Raw genomic sequence first — 20,618 nt, 5'->3', positions numbered from 1 at the left:
TTAAAGACCAGGATGACTCAACCCAAGCAAGAAGGCTGAGGGACCTGCACCCTCACCCACAGCAGAGGGGAGCACGAATGCTCAATGAACCATGTAAAAATGTGGTATTAAGGATCCCTATAAAAGGTCCTGACCCTTACCCGCTGAATGAATTACCTATAAATGTTCACTGCAGTGTTGTTTACACAGGATGACAGGGAGCAGAAGTGTTTGAATTTTGGGTATTTTCAGATTTTGAAATATTTGCATTGTGCTTACCGATAGAGCACCCCAAATCTAAGAATCCTAAGTCCAAAATGCTCCAATGAGCTTTTATTATTATTATTATTATTTTTTTTTTTTTTTTGAGACAGAGTCTCACTCTGTTGCCCAGGCTGGAATACAGAGGCGGGATCTCGACTCACCGCAAGCTCTGCCTCCTGGGTTCAAGCGATTCTCCTGCTTCAGCCTCCCTAGTAGCTGGGACTACAGACACCCACCCACTACACCTGGTCAATTTTTGTATTTTTAGTAGAGACGGGGTTTCACCATGTTAGCTAGGCTGGTCTCGAACTCCTGACCTCAGGTGATCCACCCACCTAGGCCTCCCAAAGTGCTGGGATTACAGGCATGAGCCACCACGCCCGGGGCCAAAAAGCATTTTTTTGAGTGTTATGTCGGCACTCAAAACATTTCAGATTTTGGGGGCGTGGTGCGGTGGCTCATGCCTATAATCTCAGCACTTTGGGAGGCTGAGACGGGTGGATCACTTGAGGTCAGGAGTTCAAGATCAGGCTGGCCAACATAGTGAATCCCTGTCTCTACTAAAAATACAAAAATTAGCTGGGTGTGGTGGCACACGTCTGTAATCCCAGCTACTCGGGAGGCTAAGGCAGGAGAATCACTTGAACCCAGGAGGTGGAGGTTTGCAGCGAGCAGAGATGGGGCTACTGTACTCTAGCCTGGGAGACAGAGTGAGACTCTGTCTCAAAAAAACAAAAATAGGCTGGGCACAGTAGCTCAGCCTGTAATCCCAGCACTTTGGTAGACAGAGGTGGGAGGATTACTTGAGGTCAGGAGTTCAGGATCAGCCTGGCCAACACGGTGAAACCTCGTCTCCACTAAAAATACAAAAAATTAGCCAGGCACGGTGGCGGGTGCCTGTAATCCCATTTATTTGGGAAGCTGAGGCAGAAGAATCACTTGAACCTGGGAGGTGGAGGTCGCAGTGAGCCAACACACCACCGCACTCCAACCTGGGTGACAGAGCAAGACTCTGTCTCAAAAATAAGTAAACAAATAAAAATGAAAAATAAAAAAAATTACAGATTTTGGGTTCTTGGATTTAGATGCTCAGTCTGTACCACAAAAAAAAAGACATATTGACAGAATGGAATATTATGTGGCTATTAAAAAATTATGTTTAAACAGAGATTTTAGACACATGTTTTTTGCAACATTTAGGTTTTTTTAAAAAGCATATAATGGCCGGGCGTGGTGGTTCACGCCTGTAATCCCAGTACTTGGAAGGCTGAGGCAGGTGGATCACCCGAGGTCAGGAGTTTGAGAGCAGCCTGGCCAACATGGTGAAACCTCATCTCTACTAAAACTACAAAAATTAGCTGGGCGTGGTGGTGGGCACCTATAATTCCAGCTACTTGGGGGCTGAGGCAGGAGAATCGCTTGAACTTGGGAGGCAGAGGTTGCAGTGAGCTATCACGCCACTGCACTCCAGCCTGGGTGACAGAGTGAGACTGTCTCAAAAACAAAACAAAACAAAACAAAACAAAAACAAAAAAACAATCAAAAAACCCCACAACCATGTCATATCCTACATGCAGACTGAGCTCTCCTACGTAAAAAAATATGACAGAACGAGGCCGGCAGTGGTGGCTCACGCCTGTAATCCCAGCACTTTGGGAGGCTGAGGCGGGTGGATCACCTGAGGTCAGGAGTTCAAGAGCAGCCTGGCCAACGCGGTGAAACCCCGTCTCCACTAAAAATACAAAAACTAAATGGGCATGGTGGCGGGTGCCTGTCATCCCAGCTACTCGGGAAGCTGAGGCAGGAGAATCGCTTGGACCCAGGAGGTGGAGGTTGCAATAAGCCGAAATTACACCATTGCACTCCAGCCTGGGCGACAAGAGCAAGACTCCATCTAAAAAACAAACAAACAAACAAAAAACAAAAAAGACAGAATGAGGTAGGTACAACTGTTACCCACCCCATTTTAGTGGTAGGAAAACTGAGGCTTAGGAGAGGCTTATGGTCACGACGGATTTAGAAGTCACCACATTCTTAACCTCTACGTTATAGTGTCACCTTTGGAACAGAGAAGAAATAGAAGACATGCCAATTTTTACAAAAATCACTTTAAAATGGATTTGGCTCCCCTAACCCAGAGCCCATCAATTTAAAATAATACAAACCACCATTTCAGACTAGCCCCAGCCCAATATACTATTCCTTTCCTTAAAAATGTCAGGTGATTCCAGAGCTTGACTCTCATCTTTAAGGTGAAACATGCTAACTAGTATGAAAAAACTAATTTACAAAAATAAAAACAAAAAAAAAATATAAAAGTCACAGGGAAATAATGTGGACAACAAGAATAAACTTCCATGGCCCCCTAATGCATTGCTTTGCCAACCACACCGTCTGGTCACAGAACTGTTCTGACAGAGCCCTCTACATTCAGAGCCACCCTGCCTGGTCACAAGCAGCAGGGAGAGAGGGTCTTGTCTCCAGCCCAGCACTTGAGCAGCACATGACCTTGACTCTAGGCATCTGCTGCTCTCTGCCAACCCCTCTTGCTGAGGGAAGATGGCACAGGACATTCCCGTGACTGTTGTCTGACAGTCAGAGAAAAGATGTGAGGCTTTAAACAAGAATTGCAGCTGGGCCTTGGGGCCTGTGAGCAGCTCAAACACAGGCTACTGCCAAGGGGGTGGGGGAGTGCGGGAGATGTGGGCCTGCTAAGAAAAAAAGCAAGGCAGGTTGCTGACAATGTTGCCCATTATTGTAATCTGATCTTGGTGGGCCTCAGTTTCCCATCTGCAGAAATGTAATAAGAAAATGTCACGAGGTGCCTGTGAAGTTTAGAAAAAATAATCATCATAATGGTATTATTAGTAATGTTAACAATTAAAGTCTGACTGAGCACTTTGTTGGGCGATGCTTAAACACAAGGCCCTGGGGATGACAGTGTGACAGCTCTGGCTCAAGTTTAGACTCTAACACTTACTGAGTGTGATGACCCTGGACAAATGACTTAGCCCTTCTAAGCTTCAATTTCCTCATGTGAAAACAGGACAAGACCTGATCTAGTAAGGCTGTCATGAAGATTTAATATGATCACAATGCATGTAAAGTATGTGAACCGGTCAGGCACAGTGGCTCATGCATGTAATCCCAGCACTTTGGGAGGCCAAGGTGGGTGGATCACCTGAGGTCAAGAGTTTGAGACCAGCCTGGCCAACATGGTGAAAGCCCATCTCCACTAAAAATACAAAAATTAGCCGGACGTGGTGGTGGGCACCTGTAATCCCAGCTACTTGGGAGGCTGAGGCAGGAGAATTGCTTGAACCTGGGAGGCAGAGGTTGTAGTGAGCCAAGATTGCACCACTGCACCCCAGCCTGGGTGACAGAACAAGACTGTTTCAAAAAAACAAAAAAAGAGACAGGGTGTTGCTATGTTGCCCCATGTTGGTCTTGGACTACTGGCCTCAAGCAATCCTCCCACTTTGGCCTCCCAAAGGGCTGGGATTATAAGCCTGAGCCACCGCACCCCGCCTGTAACCAGTAACTATTAATTCACAATGTGTGCCAGGCCTTCATCTAATCCTTCCAGTACTGTGTGGTATAGACTTGGTGCTGAACCTCTCTTGCAGACTGAGAAGCAGAGTCGGTGACTAACCAGTTCTGTTCTCTCATGAGCTCTCTGCTGTAAGACATTGAGCCGCATTTGTGGGTCACCTCTGCCCTTCCCCTCACCTCTCCTGTTTGCATGGTGGTGCCTTCTTCCTTTCTGAATGACTGTGGTCTGCATTCTCTACTGATAAGGCAGTGGTGCGTGCGCGCGCGCACACACACGCGCACACACACACACACACACACCCCAACTACGCTTTTTTCTTTTTCCTTACAAATTATTTTTAAACATCTGTGGTCATGACAGCAGCAAATCAACAAGCACTCAGCTGCTGCCCCATTATCGGAACCCATTTCCCTGTGGCTGTCTCCTTCTCGCTGCCCCATTATCGGAACCCATTTCTCTGTGGCTGTCTCCTTCTCAGCAGTTTTTGTCATTACTGGACACTAAAAACCCACTGGGGAACGTCATATCCAAATAGCGATGGCTGCCTATGGCCTGCTTTGCAAAGGTTACAAGTTCTAAAATAAGAAGTTTCTTCTGAAGAGAACTAATCACCAAATCAAGCTGGCATCCAAAGACAAAGTCATTTAAAAATCACAAAACAGGAAAGTTGGGAGTGTGAATGAGGGGAAATTGAAGAATGAGGAAAGAAAGTTTTCTAAATTATCTAACAGGCTGGGTGCAGTGGCTCACGTCTGTAATCCCAATGCTTTGGGAGGCAGAAGTGGGAGGATCACTTGAGCCCAGGAATTCAAGACCAGCCCAGGCCATGGAGTGAGGCCTCTCTACAATAAAAGTAAAAAATTAGCCTACAATAATCCCACCTACTCAGAAGGGTGATGTGGGAGGATCGCTTGAGTCCAGGAGGTTGAGGCTGCAGCAAGCTGTGATCATACCACTGCACTACAGCCTTAGAGCAAGACTCTGTCTTAAAAAAAAAAATTCTGCACAATAAAAAAATTATTTAAAAAAAGAGGCCAGGTGCAGTGGCTCACACTTACAATCGCAGCACTTCAGAAGGCTGAGGTGGGAGGATCACCTGAGGCTAGGAGTTCGAGACCAGCCTGGCTAACATGGCGAAACCCCATCTCTACTAAAAATACAAAAATTAGCCGGGTGTGGTGGTGGGCACCTGTAGTCCCAGCTACCTGGGAGGAGGAGGCAGGAGAATGGCGTGAACCTATGAGGTGGAGCTTGCAGTGAGCCGAGATGATGCCACTGCACTCCAGCCTCCTGGGCAACAGAGCGAGACTCCATCTCAAAAAAAAAAAAAAGAAGAAGAAAAACAAAAACCATTCTCTTACATAACCATGAGACAATTATCAAAACTGTAAAAATAAATAACATGGAAACAGTACTGCTATCTAACCTACAGACCTTTTTATTTGTTTTTTATTTTATTATTATTATTTTGAGATAGAGTTTCGCTCTTATTGCCCAAGCTGGAGTGCAATGGCGCGATCTCAGCTCACCACAACCTCCGCCTCCTGGGTTCAAGCGATTCTCCTGCCTCAGCTTTCCGAGGAGCTGGGATTACAGGCATGTGCCACCACGCCTGGCTAATTTTGTATTTTGAGTAGAGACGGGGTTTCCCCATGTTGGGCAGGCTGGTCTCGAACTCCTGACCTCAGGTGATCCACCCGCCTCGGCTTCCCAAAGTGCTGGGATTATAGGCATGAGCCACTGCGCCGGGGCCTCTTTTTACCAATTGTTCCACTAATGTCCTTTACAGCAAAAGAAAAGAAACCTTCCTCTGTTCTCAGATCCAACCCAGGGTTACATGTTCCAAGAGGCATGAGGTCTAACTGTCCATGCCTAGACTGTTAATTTCATCACTCAGCTGAGGTACAACCTGCCAGGGTTCTCCAATGTCTCTCCATGTAATTCATTTAAAAGCATCTTCTTTTTCAGGGGAGACAAAGTCTTGCTCCCAGGCTGGAGTGCGGTGTTGCAATCACAACTCACTGCAGCTTCGACCTCCTGGGCTCAACCGATCCTCCCATCTCATCCTCCTGAGTAGCTAGGACTACATGCATGCATCACTGTATCTGGCTAACTTTTATATTTTTTGTAGAGATGGGGTCTCGTTTTGTTGCCCAGGCTGGTCTCAAAACTCCTGGGTGCAAGTGATCAATTTGCCTCAGCCTCCCAAAATATTGGGATTTATAGGGCTGAGCCACCAGGCATAGCATAAAAGCATCTGATAAGGAAACATCTACACTGTTTCACTGCAAACTGTTTCCCATTGATTTCGGCACCTTGATTCTTGATTGAAACAATTGTTACTACTATGGTGATAGTCAAAGATAGACTTTGTTATCTTCATAATTCCTTGTTTACATTAATTGATTATTCTTCTTGTTCTTTTCACATGCTCCTATCATTCTTAGAGCACTTCCTTACTTTCTGGCATAGCAGGATATTCCAAGCTCACCTGTAATTTTCCTACCCCAGATCTGGAAACAGCCATTTCTCCAAGGAACCCTGGTTTCTCTTTAGTGAGGAAAGGTATTAACATCTTGGCATGAGTGCATTCAGTGCTTCTGGGATGTCTCTGGGAATAAACCCTCTCAACAAACAATTCTAGGAAATAAACACATGTGAAAGTGGATACGCATACACACATACATCTATTACTACATCTATGTATAAGAAACCATGAGTTCATCCAGATAACTTCAATTCCAATCCAATACCACATGGTTCCTTCTAGCCTTTCCCACTGTCCACATTCATAGGAACACCCTTTTCTGACAATAAGAAAGCTTGATTCTCATTATCAACACTATACTTACCTATCTGCTCAATCTTAGAAGAACAGTAAGTAGTTTCAGAATTGCTAACCCCTATCACTGTGAAAAACAAACCTACTAGGCCAGGCAAAGTGGCTCACACCTGTAATCCCAACACTTTGGGCAGGAGGCTCGCTTCGGCCCAGGAGACAGAGACTACCCTGGGCAACACAGTGAGACTCCGTCTCTACAAATAATACCAAAATCAGCTGGGTGTGGTATTGCATGCCTGTAATCCCTGCTACTTGCCTATAATCCCAGCTACTTGAGAGGCTGCGATGTGAGGATTCCTTGAGCTGGGAGGGAGAAGCTGCAATAAGTTATGATCATGCCACTGCACTCCAGCCTGCAGTACAGAGCAAGACCTCATCTCAAAACAAAATCCCTACTAAGCAGAGTTCAATATTTATTTAGAGTTTTTCTTTTTTTTTTTTTTAAGACGCTCTGTCGCCCAGGCTGGAGTGCAATGGAGTGACCTCGGTTCACTGCAACCTCTGCCTCCAGGGTTCAAGCAATTCTCCTGCCTCAGTCTCCCAAGTAGCTAGGATTACAGGAGTGTGCCACCATGTCCAGCTAATTTTTTTTGTATTTTAGTAGAGACAGGGTTTCACCATGTTGCCCAGGCTGGTCTCAAACTTCTGAGCTCAGTCAGTCCACCTGCCTCGGCCTCCCAAAGTGCTAGGATTATAGCCTAGGATTGAGCCATCGCGACTGGCTAGAGATTTTTCTTTTCTTTTCTTTTTTTTTTTTTTGGAGACAGAGCCTTGTTCTGTCGCCCAGGCTGGAGTGTAGTGGTGGGATCTCAGCTCACTGAAAGCTCTGCCTCCCAGGTTCAAACCATTCTCCTGCCTCAGCCTCCCAAGTAGATGGGACTACAGGTGCCCGCCACCACGCCGGGCTAATTTTTGTATTTTTAGTAGAGACGAGGTTTCACCGTGTCAGCCAGGATGGTCTCGATCTCCTGACCCTGTGAGCCACCCGCCTCAGCCTCCCAAAGTGCTGGGATTACAGGCATGAGCCACCGCGCCCGGTGAGATTTTTCTTTACTTTGAGGGTATGCAGTCAAAATACTATATTGAACAGCTACTTGGGTTAGCTCCTTTTTCCTCCCTGCTTCAGTGCACAAATGTAATTTGAAATACAGTACTTAATACATTTTAAAAGAAAAATGCAGGCTAGGCGCGATGGCTCATGCCTATAAACTCAGCACTTTGGGAGGCCGAGGTGCATGGATCACTTGAGGTCAAGAGTTCGAGACCAGCCTGGCCAACATGGTGAAACCCCGTCTCTACTAAAAATACAAAAATTAGCCAGGCATGGTGGCGTGTGCCTGTGATCCCTGCTACTTGGAGGCTGAGGCAGGAGAATCACACGAATCCAAAAGGCGGAGGTTGCAATGAGCTGAGATTGCACCTGCAACTCCAGCCTGGGCAACAAAGCTAGACTCTGTCTCAAAAATAAAATAAAATAAAATAAAAACATAAACTAGTAAGCAAAGGCTTTGACCAGGGAAATGGGCTTCCCTTTCCTATGATAGTACTTTCCCCTAGCTTGGCTGGTTTGAGAAACCTGGGTGCTATAGAAAAATGCAGATATGCAAGTCACTCCTAGTTATCTGGATTCAGTAATGTGAGCTACAAGCAGGGACTCCGCATTTTTCAACGGTTTCCTCAGTGATTCTGATTGATGGATAGATAGATAGATTTTTTTTTTTTTTTGGAGATGGAGTCTTGCCCTGTCGTCAGGCTGGAGTGCAGTGGCGCGACCTCAGCTCACTGCAACCTCTGCCTTCCAGGTTTTCAAGCAATTCTCCTGCCTCCCCCGCCCAAGTAGCTGGGACTACAGGCGCACACCACCATGCCCAGCTAATTTTTGTATTTTTAGTAGAGATGGGGTTTCACTATGTTGGCCAGGATGGTCTCGATCTCTTGACCTCATGATCTGCCTGCCTCAGTCTCTCAAAGTGCTGGGATTACAGGCGTGAGCCACCGCGCCTGGCCAGATTCTGATATTCTATCAATAGGGAAACCACTAGCCTGCTCTCTCCATGCTCCAGTTCCCTCTGAGGCTCAGCCTCTATCCTGCTTGCCCTGTGCACGTGTTGCTCTGCAATATTCTTCCCTCTTTCCCACCTGGCAAATACCTGTTCTGCGAAATACAGCTCAGATCTCCCCTCCTCTGTCAAGACTTCACAACTCCCCAAAGATGGTCAGAACTTCAGTTTCCTAAGTTCCCATAATAAATTACTTTTGATTATTATGGAATAATGCAAATGTATTTAAAAACAGAACAACGAGCCACGCAGGGTGGTGCTTTCCTATAGTCCCTCTTTGGGAAACTGAGGTGAGAGGATTTCTTAAGGCCAGGAGTTCAAGGCCAGCCTGGGCAACATAGCAAGACCTCCCTGCCCCAATCTTTACAAATTTTTTAAAATAGCTGGACATGGTGGCACACGCCTGTAGTCCCAGCTACTTTGCAGGTCGAGGTGAGAGGATAACTTGAGCCCAGGAGTTCAAGGCTATAGTGAGTTATGATTGTGCCACCGCACTCCGGCCTGGAAAGCAGAGCAAGACCCTGTTTTGGGCGGGAAAAAAAAAACAAAAACCAGTAACAACACATGATAGTTTCTGTAGCCCTCTGTTACTGCTGTCCTCACAAGGAGTAGAATTATTTGTTTGTCTTTTACATCGGCAAGAAGACTTATTCTATTCCTCTTCCTCTGATGAGTCCCAGCCATGAGATCTGGTACATAGCAGGTGCTCACAAAATGTTTGGTCTAAGAATATTTTCAGCTTCAATTCTGTGGCTCAAAGATGGTCTAAGTACTTTTCCATAACTCATCAGAACAGAGACTGAGCAAGTTAAGATTGCCAAGAATTCTCTGATAAGTATTCTCATCTTGAGATGAAGTCCATTTCTTCCTGCTCTAGGCTAAACCTGTATGTTATTGTTCATGCTGGTAAGTGAATGCTGTTTCCATACCAGACTTGATATTTTTAGCACTCCTGTTATGATAAACTCACAGTAACCTCAAAAAGAACAAATCAAAGTCAATTTTTTGCCACAGGAAACCAGCTCACGCTTACTGTTTTGCAACATGCCATGGGAGAATAATAAAAAGATGAGACCTTTTGCTCACAGATGGCAAGGCCAACTCTCAAGACAGTGGAAAAATGCAGCAGGAAGCGTACAGTCTGGCCACTAACTTATTAAGTAAACTGGAAAAACACCCAACATCTAAACATGGCAAGCACATGCATGCGGACAGCAGGTGGCTGAATTGTGAATGGGGCAATAAAAAACATCTATCTGCGAGTGAGAGCCCAGGGCAACATTGGAATCAAAAGCCTGATGGGTGCCATGGGGGCAGGCATGCAGGCGAAAGGACCCTGTGGGGACTCCAGTGGGCACACTGCTTTCCCTCTGCAATAGGGCAAATGACCAGACAAGCAAAAACCACTCATGCAAAAAATATTTATTTATTGAGCACCTACTACGTGCGCCATTAGGCAATGGTGAAACAAAATCAGGTTTCTTTGTGAGGTATTCTTAGGTATGCATCCCAGCCAAGCACCTTGTCCCCACTAGGAATTCCTAAGGCATTGTCAGTCACATTAGTCATGTTCCTAGAAACAATTTTGGAAACAAATTCCAAGCACTGGGAAAAATGGAAAATATGCGTGCCTTTCAAGATGAGACTGGTTATAGATGATGATACATCCAAAGGAATATAACATTATGCTGCCAAGAAAGCAAAAGAGGCCACTTTTTTATGTATGCTCTTCCCCTATCATTTACGCCATCAAGTGTAAACAAGCAAGTTCCCAACCAGTGTTTCAGTTTGATTACACAAACACAAACGTTTATAATTGTTAACCATTGTTCAACAAGATACTAAAAAACTTAACAGTAGTTCTCCTAGAAATTTAGAAGACAAAAAAATGGGAAGGGTTTAACAAAGAAAACTTTTTATGCCTTCAAAAACTTTGAAGACTTTTTACTATGATGCTTATCTAACAGAAATACAATTCAAATGTTTCTTGGGGAAAAAGAAGACAATTATCTGGGCCTGAATTCAGATAATCTTTGTGTCTAATACTATCTGCACCAGAGTTTTTTCTAGTATGGTGGTGATCTTGTTTCCCTAACTCACAGAACTCCAGATCTGAAATTTAATGAGATATATTAGTTTAGAGATATTTTATTTTATTTTGAGACAGAGTCTCGTTCTGTCGCCCAGGCTGGAGTGCAGTGTGGCACGATCTTGGCTCACTGAAACCTCGCCTCCTAGGTTCAAGAGATTCTCTCACCTCAGCCTCCCAAGTAGCTGGGACTACAGGTGTGTGCCACCATGCCTGGCTAATTTTTGTGTTTTTTAGTAGAGACGGGATTTCACCATCTTGGCCAGGCTGCCCTGGAACTCCTGACCTCAAATGATCTGCCCACCTCAGCCTCACAATGTGCTGGGATTGCAGACATGAGCCACCGGCCCAGCCTACAGATGTATCTTAAATATGTTGAAAACTAAGTCCACAGGTAAAACAAACCTCATGGTCTAAATTCTGACTGTCTATAAAACCACGGATATGACTTTCAGCAATCACAACCATGCTCAACCTTGGTCTCCTTATAGGAAAATGGGATAACAACTATACTTCAAAGATTGTCACAAGACTGTGAGAAAATATATCAACTTAGGTGCCAGGAACATGGAAACAAGAGTAGTGCCTACAAAGTTTACCACTCAACTTGGATATCCCCCAAAGCCACCCCGCATCCTGAAGTCAGAATGTTACTGAGGCTTGACTTTACAGTAGGCAAAAAAAAAAAAATCAAGGCCGCTTTTAAATTATTTCCACTTCTAATGTGCTAACTTTGATCTTAAAAATCCTTCCTGGTGCTACACAATATGTGATTGTAAATGTTCTCACTGCCGGGCGCGGTGCCTCACGCCTGTAATCTCAGCACTTTGGGAGACCGAGGTAGGAGGATCACCTGAGGTCAGAAGTTTGAGACCAGCCTGGCAAACATGGTGAAACCCCGTCTCTACTAAAAATACAAAAATTTGGCCAGGCGCGGTGGCTCACGCCTGTAATCCCAGCACTGTAATCCCAGGACTTTGGGAGGCCGAGGCAGGCAGATCACGAGGTCAGGAGATCGAGACCATCCTGGCTAACATGGTGAAACCCCGTCTCTACTAAAAATACAAAAAAATTAGCCGGGCATGGTGGCGGGCACCTGTAGTCCCAGCTACTCGGGAGGCTGAGGCAGGAGAATGGCATGAACCCGGGAGGCAGAGCTTGCAGTGAGCTGAGATCATGCCACTGCACTCCAGGATGGGCGACAGAGCGAGACTCTGTCTCACAAAAAATTTGCCGGGCGTTGTGACATATGCCTGTAATCCCAGCTACTCAGGAGGCTGAGGCAGGAGAACTGCTTAAACCTGGGAGGTGGAGGTTGTGGTGAACCGAGATCGCACCATTGCACTCCAGCCTGGTCAACAAGAGCGAAACTCCATCTCAGAAAAAAACAAAATAAAATAAAACATTGTATGATTATTACTGACCTATACACTTAAGTTATAAGGGTAAATTTTATGTTATGTGCTTTTCACCACACCAAAAAAAAAAAAAGAAAAGAAAAAAAGAAATTTACTGCACATAGTTTTAATGTTTTGATTACCATATCCAAAGCCCTGGAACTCAAAACTGAAAAAGACAGATAATTAATGCCATCTGGGAGAGAGTGGTAAACATGATAGGATATACTATCCAGCAAAGGGTCATAGGCACTCATGAGACTGTTGCCATAATACCCACTGAGGGATGGAATTAAGGGTAAACAGGCTGGGCGCAGTGGCTCACGTCTGTAATCCCAGCACTTTGGGAGGCCGAGGCGGGTGGATCAGGAGGTCAGGAGTTGGAGACCATCCTGGCTAACGTGGTGAAACCCCGTCTCTACTAAAAATACAAAAAATTAGCCAGGCATAGTGGCAGGCGCCTGTAGTCCCAGCTACTCGGGAGGCTGAGGCAGGAGAATGGCGTGAACCCGGGAGGCTGAGCTTGCAGTGAGCCGAGATTGCGCCACTGCACTCCAGCCTGGGCGACAGAGAGAGACTCCATCACAAAAAAAAAAAAAGAAAAAAGAAAGAAGTCAACTGGCCTTTGAGTTTAGCATAATCCAGTGGTTCTCAACTGGGGACATGTGGCAGCGGTGTCTGGAAACATTTTTTGATGTTAGAGCTGGGTGGGGAGATATCACTGGCATCTAGTGAGTAGAGGATAGGGGTGTTACTAAATATCCCACAGTGCACAGGACAGCCCCCAGTGACAGAGATATCCGGCACAGAATGTCAGTAGTGTGCTGAAGTGAGGAAATCCTGATTTAATCCTCTGCAGTTTCCAGAGTATTTTCTCCTTCATCTCAACATCACAGGGGTCATTGAACTGAGGGGACAAAACTGATATCTAGGAGCAAAGTGAATGTTCAGTGCAGGTGCTACTGGACATCAGTATCAGAAGTTACGGGGCTGGAGGGGTGGACAGGTGGTTGAGGAAAAAACAGTAGCTTTATGACTTCTGTGGCAGGCAGTGGCACATGGTTGTTCTGAACAAGACCTTTGGGCCAGACGCAGTGGCTCACGCCTCTAATCCCAGCACTTTAGGAGGCCGAGGCAGGCGGTTCACGAGGTCAAGAGTTCGAGACCAGTCTGGCCAATATGGTGGAACTATGCCTCTACTAAGAATACAAAAATTAGCTGGGTGTGGTGGTGCGTGCCTGTACAATCGCTTGAACCCAGGAGGCAGAGGTTGCAGTGAGCCAAGATCGCCCCACTGCACTCCAGCCTGGGTGATAGAGCAAGACTCTGTCTCTGGGGAAAAAGAAAAAGAACAAGACCTTTGGAATCAAAACAGACCTGGCTTCCAGTGGGCACTGCCATTTTGTTTTAGATGGGTGATCTTGAGCCACTGACTTTAAATTCCCTGAGCGTCAGATTCCCCTCTGTAGCTGGTGGTGTTAATAGCACTTGCCTGAGGGCCTTTGTGAGATGAAGGTGATATACAAGGAAAACGCCTGGCACAGAGCAAGTCCTAGAGAACTCTGTCATCCGTGAAGATATGTGCTTTTTTACTTTTCTCTTTTTTTTTTGGCGTGTACACTTTTCAACTCCGGAGTAGATGATTTGTGATTGACTCTGTTTTTCCCCGTTTTTTTTGGAGATGGAGTTCAGCTCTGTCACCCAGGCTGGAGTGCTTTGGCATGATCTCGGATTCTGCAACTTCTGCCTCCTAGGTTTAAGTGATTCTGCCTCAGCCTCCCGAGTAGCTGGGATTACAGGCACACACCACCTCATCTGGCTAATTTCTGTATTTTTAGTAGCCTGGCCCAGTTGACTCCTTTCATAAGCAGCAGTTAGAGATGCTCAAATCAAACCCAAACCTTGGCGAATTAGCACCCATTGTTTCCTGAGGGCTTTCTATATGCGAGGCAGTGAGCAACAAGCTTCTCCCAAAGGGCCCAGGCACTGTTCCCACAGGGAACCCCGGACTGGAGAAGACTCTGCTCTTACTGCTGATGCCTCTTCCACACCTGATCCCACTATCAAGAGGAGGCATTTTCTAAGTGCAGCCCACTCACATGCAACACTCATTCCTGCTCAACCCATTTATTTCTATACAAATGGATATTCGGGACTTTCAAATAGTTCATCCAGCTGAGCGTGGTGGCTCACGCCTGTAATTCCAGCACTTTGGGAGGCCGAGGCAGGTGGATCATCTGAGGCTGGGAGTTTGAGACCAGCCTGGCCAACATGGTGAAACCCCGTTTCTACTAAAAATACAAAAATTAGCTGGGTGTGCTGGCGGGCACCTGTAATCCCAGCTACTCGGGAGCTGAGGCAGGGAAACTTTGAACCGGGAGGTGGAGGTTGCAGTGAACCAAGATTGCACCACTGCACTCCAGCCTGGGCGACAGAGTAAGACTCCGTCTCAAAAAAAAATAAGTGCATAAATAACATAAAAAAAAAAATACTTTAAAAAAAATTATGACGCCTGTAATCTCAGCACTTCGAGAGGCTGAGGCGGGCAGATCACCTGAGGTCAGGAGTTCAAGACCAGCCTGGCCGACATGGTGAAACCCTGTCTCTACTAAAATACAAAAATTAGGCGCAGCCAGGTGCAGTGGCTCACGCCTGTAATCCCAACACTTTGGGAGACTGAGGTGGGCAGATCACCTGAGGTCAGGAGTTCGAGACCAGCCTGGCCAAGATGGTGAAAATACAAAAAAATACAAAAATACTAAAAATACAAAAAATTAGCCAAGTGTGGTGGCAGGTGCCTGTGATCCCAGCTACTCAGGACGCTGAGGCAGGAGAATCACTTGAACCTGGGAGGTGGAGGTTGCAGTGAGCCAAGATCACGCCACTGCTCTCCTGGGCAACAGAGCGAGACTCCATCTCAAAAAAAAAATTAGCTGGGTATGGTGGCGCCCGCCTGTATTTCAGCTACTTGGGAGGCCGAGGCAGGAGAATTGCTTGAGCCTGGGAGGCAGAGGTTGCAGTGTGCGAAGATCGTGCCACTGCACTCCAGCCTGGGTGACAGAGCTAGACTCCGTCTCCAAAAAAAGAAATTAAAATAAAAATTAAAAGTACCAGGTTTGCCAGGCACGGTGGCTCACACCTGTAATCCCAGCACTTTGGGGGGCCGAGGTGGGCAGATCATGAGGTCAAGAGAGCGAGACCAACCTGGCCAACATGGTGAAACCCTGTCTCTACTAAAAACATAAAAATTAGCTGGGTGTGTTAGCACGCACCTACAGTCCCAGCTACTCGGGAGGCTGAGGCAGAAGAATCGCTTGAATCCGGGAGGCAGAGGTTGCAGTGAGCCAAGATCACACCACTGCACTCCAGCCTGGGGACAGAGTGAGACTCCGTCTCAAAAACAAACAAAAAAGTGCCAAGTACAGGAAGAACACTGAAAAGCCAACCAATACTACTAACAGTCTCCTGACCACCAGCAAAGATGGACTGATAAGTAGTTCATTAATAGTAAGAGGAAAAACAACCCCACCTTTCATGAGCGTGAGGCTGGTTTTGAGGCAGAGAAAGAATTCTGAAGAGGGGAACAAGCGCTGGTGGCTTACGCCTTTAACTCCAGCTTTGGAAGGCCAAGGTGGGGATTTCACTAGAGCCCAAGAGTTCAAGTCCAGCCTGGGCTACATGGAGAAACTTTGCTGCTACAAAAAAATACAAAAACTAGCTGGGCACAGTGGTGTGTGCTTGTAGTACCAGCTACTCACAAGGCTGAGGCATGGGGAGCACTTAAGCCCAGGAAGTAGAGGCTACAGTGAACCATGATCGCGCTACTGTATTCCAGCCTGGGTGACAGAGCAAGACTCTGTCTCAACAAAAAAAAAAGGGGGGGGCGGGTGAAGAGAAGTTGGTTGATCAAGCTTCGCATGGTGGCTCATGCCTATAATCCCAGCACTTCAGGGCCTGGGCATCATGGTGAAACCCCATCCCTACTCAAAATACAAAAATTAGCCGGGCACAGCGGCGCATGCCTGTCATCCCAGCTACTGGGGACACTGAGACACCAGAATCGCTTCAACCCAGGAGGTGGCGGTTGCAGTGAGCCAAGATTGCACCCCATTGCACTCCAGTCTGAGTGACAGAGCAAGACTCTGTCTCAAAAAAGGAAAAAAAAAAAAAAAGAGGTTGCTCAATCTGTGACCTGTAACACTATTACCATAGGGTCAACTTGACAGGGAGGTCATTTCAACAAGTAAAAAAAGCAGAAGTCATTAGAACCCAGAGCTCAATGGTAGACCTCACCCACTTCAAGTGATCACCCCTTTCTCAAGTGATCACTGAGAACTAGCCAATGAAGAATGTCACCCAAGGCAAACATCACAAAACCATCTGGACCTTGCAACCACATTTGCAGAAATCAGAGCCAAAAGCCCTCCCTGGGTAAGTTGTGCTTTGAGGCCTCACCTTGAAGGAGAAAGTAGTCGGAGGTCGTGCGCTTCAGAGCAGCCTTTGCTTTCTCACTGCTCCAGTCCACCTCCAAGGCTTCTTTAACAGGGCAGAAGACCACCTTCTGTGGAAAAAAGGCAGAACTGCTTAGGAATAACATATGCTGGCTTCCAATCACAAGGCAGTTGCTCTTCTCTATCGCAGAAAAATCTCATTATTTAAAGTTTACTGACCATTAAAAGAAGCAGGGGCCATTTGATCCAAGAAATGCTTATTGAGCACTCACTGTGTGCTTCCCTAAAGTCTGGGGATGGACAACACAAACTCTCTGCACTGAAGGAAGACAGAGCCAAGCTTCCAAAGACCTGCTTCCATTCTGGCTCTTTAACTCTCGCTGGGCCAGGCGTGGTGGGTCACACCTGTAAACCCAACACTTTGGAGACCGAGGCAGGCGGATCACATGAGGTCAGGAGTTCGAGACCAGCCTGGCCAACACGGTGAAACCTCCGTCTCTACAAATATACAAAAATTAGCTAGGCATGCTGGCGGCCGCCTGTAGTCCCAGATACTTGGGAGGCTGAGGCAGGAGAATCGCTTGAACCCAGGAGGTGAAGTTTGCAGCGAGCCAAGATCGCATCACTGCACTCCAGCCTGGATGAAGGAGTGAGACTCCTCAAAAAAACCAAAACAAAACTAAAAAACCTCTGGCTGTATTCATACTACAGGAATACTTCCACAATGAGGGGCAAGAATGTAAGTCTAACAATATTCTATAAAACGTTTTTGTAATAGTAAACAAAAACAAAAATTAAATGTTTCTTGGCAGAGGAATGGTTTAATGATGATGGATGACAATAATAAATAACAGCAAGAGAAACAATAAAGGGGATGGGACAAAGCTCCAGGTTGTGGAAACAGGAACAGCATTTGCAAAAAGCCCAATGATAGGCAGAAGGATGGCTAGGACCTACAAAGCTCAATCAAATTATCTTGATAAATGCAATGACATATATTTTACTTTGAAATACCATTTACAGGTCCAGGCACAGTGGCTCATGCCTGTGATCCTAGCATTTTGGGAGGCCGAGGCGGGTGGATCGCCTGAAGTCAGGAGTTCAAGACCAGCCTGACCAACACAGTGAAACCCTGTCTCTATTAAAAATACAAAAATCAGCTGGACGTGGTGGCGGGCACCTGTAATCCCAACTACCTGGGAGGCTGAGGCAGGAGAATCGCTTCAACCTAGGAGGGGGAGGTTGCAGTTAGCCGAGATTGCGCCATTGCACTCCAGTCTCAGCAACAAGAGCAAAACTCTGTCTCAACAACAACAACAACAACAACAACAACAACACATTTACGGCTGAGTGTGGTGGCTCACTTTTATAATCTCAGCACTCTGGGAGGCCAAAGTGGCATGATCACCTGAGTCCAGGAGTCAAAGACCAGCCTGGACAACAAAGTGAGACCCCGATCTCTACAAGTTAGCTGGGTGCAGTGGCACGCACCCGTGGTCCCAGCTTCACAGGAGGCTGAGGCAAGAGAATTGTTTTAGCACAGGAGGTCAAGGCTGCAGTGAGCCAGATCGTACCACTGCACTCCAGCCTGGGTGACAGAAAAAACAGAGGAAGAGAAAAAAATACAGACTGAAATATTTGGAAATGACACATGTGGCACCATGCTGGGACCACTTTCACAAATGGTTCAAACATAAACACACATACAAAAAAAACAGTTTTTTGTTTTAAACATTTTTTTTTTTCCAGTCTCCCTCTCTGTCACCCAGGCTGGAGTGCAGTGCATGATCTCAGCTTGCTGCAACCTCCACCTCCTGGGTTCAAGTAATTCTCGTGCCTCAGCCTCCCCAGTAGCTGGGATTACAGATGCATGCCACCACGACCAGCTAATTTTTGTATTTTTAGTAGAGACAGGATTTCACTATATTGCCCAGGCTGGTCTCAAACTCCTGACCTTAGGTGATCTGCCTGCCTCGGTCTCCCAAAGTGTTGGGATTATAGGCGTGAGCCACTGTGCCTAGCCAGAAAAAAGCAGTTCTTAGAACTAGCTACCCTTCAGAAGTTTAAGATAGCCAAGCTGGGGGAACATTGTTAGATCCCGTCTCTAAAAAAAAATTATTTTAGGCCAGGCGTGGTATAGACTCTGTGTCTCTATATTTTAAAAAGGTTGGTTGTGGGTGGTGGGGGGGATGCAAATAATTTCAAACTTACAGAGGTGTCTTTCTTCCTCCCTCTCTCTCCACACCCTCCCAACCAGATATTTAAAGAACAGAGAGACAAGATGATAACAGCGTAATTTGGGAAGCTAAGTGAACCAAGATCTATCAGTTACCAGGCAGTTTACAAAGCTTGCTAAGGATGCATATAGATTTGACAGATAAAAGTTCAAATTGTTGGCTGGGCGCAGTGGCTCATGCCTGTAATCCCAGTACTTTGGGAGGCCGAGGCGTGCAGATCACAAGGTCAGGAGATCAAGACCATCCTGGCTAACATGGCGAAACTCCGTCTCTACTAAAAATACAAAAAAATTAGCCGGGCGTGGTGGCGGGCGCCTGTAGTCCCAGCTACTCAGGAGGCTGAGGCAGGAGAATGGCGTGAACCCATCGTGCCACTATACTGCAGCCTAGGGGACAGAGCGAGACTCTCAAAAAAAAAAAAAAACCAACAAAAATTATCTGGGCGCAGGCCGGGTGCGGTGGCTCACACCTGTAATCCTAGCATTTTGAGAGGCCAAGGCGGGTGGATCACTAGAGGTCAGGAATTCGAGACCAGCCTGGCCAACATGGTGAAACCCTGTCTCTACTAAAAATACAAAAAAATTAGCCGGGTGCGGTGGCAGGCACCTGTAATCCCAGCTGCTCAGGAAGCTGAGGCAGGAGAATCACTTGGACCCGTGAGGTAGAGGTTGCAGTGAGCCAAGGTCACGCCACTACACTCCAGCCTGGGCAACAAGGTGAGATACCGTCTCAAAAAAAAAAAAAAAAGTTCAAATTGCTAGTGAAGATTAAACAGTCATGTTTAGGTGGCTTTCCTTTAGGAGTTAAATCTATTGTTAAAGATAGTATACAAGATGTTTTCACTGCCCTCAAATCTTTTGGTCAATGGGTCTGTTTGACCTCAAAAGATAAGTCATGAGGTCGGCCTGGTGACATTTAATGCCTGCTATATAGACCACCAGGCCCTTCTCAACAAGTTTGAAAATACACATCAACTCATTCGCAATATGGTCTGGGAATGCCATCAGAATGAGGAAACAGTATTACCAGGCAGGTTTCAAAAATTACCAAGAGCTCAATTCGGAGTCTTTGTTGTTTGCCTGACTATAAGCAATGAACCAACTAATATGTTAGGTTACTATATGATGAAACGGAGTTGGGGGTGGGGGTTGTGTTTTAGAATCTCAGTTCCAGGCAGGTCTTGCCTGTTAGCTAACACTTTCAGGGCCTGCGGCAAGAGTATGAATGAAGACCCATATATCATGTCTACATATTTAGTTACAAATCACACTAACAAGCTATTAAATGAAGTATATTGTATTATCCTGTCTTGAAAAACACGCCTTCTTCATAACCACCTGGAAGGCCTGGATCAAATTTGAAATTATCACACTCCTTAGGAGTTCTGTGCCAGATTAAGGCACATCGGGAAAGCTGGCCCCCATCCGTGCCCACTTCTTTTCCCATGCCTGGCTCTGTCCCACAATACTGGTGGCTCTGCACTTGAGTGTGGCTACTCAGCTCATCCTTTCTCACCAAACCCCCACGTCTCTGGCCTAAGCATTCAGACATTGTGACAAGGCCTGCACTGCACAGGCAGAACAGGGAAGCAGCCCACAAAAAATCCTGAGAAGCTTGGGGTTGTCTGGGCAGGAGATTTCAGGGGTCCCAGGTATCCAGAGTGTGGTCTACAACTGAGGGAAGAAAGCCACAGGTGACAGCCAGAAGTGGGCACAGGGCCCCAACCAGGCCAATCAGATTCTCTCT

General features: G+C 46.3%; 1 protein-coding gene across 3 annotated transcripts in view; it reads right to left on the bottom strand.

Moving 5' to 3' along the window:
* The window catches only part of SAE1 (SUMO1 activating enzyme subunit 1), an 80,754-nt gene that overhangs the window by 24,788 nt on the left and 35,348 nt on the right, over nucleotides 1-20,618 (bottom strand). For all 3 annotated transcript variants that reach the window (XM_054538452.2, XM_054538453.2, NM_001133483.1), the window contains 1 exon segment: nucleotides 16,640-16,745. In XM_054538452.2, the coding sequence (XP_054394427.1) occupies nucleotides 16,640-16,745 (106 nt within the window).

This window comes from Pongo abelii, chromosome 20, assembly GCF_028885655.2.
Source record: "Pongo abelii isolate AG06213 chromosome 20, NHGRI_mPonAbe1-v2.0_pri, whole genome shotgun sequence".
Taxonomy (NCBI): Eukaryota; Metazoa; Chordata; class Mammalia; order Primates; family Hominidae; genus Pongo; species Pongo abelii.
The sequence above is the reverse complement of the archived record's forward strand: the minus strand, read 5'-3'. Positions and strand labels throughout refer to the sequence as shown.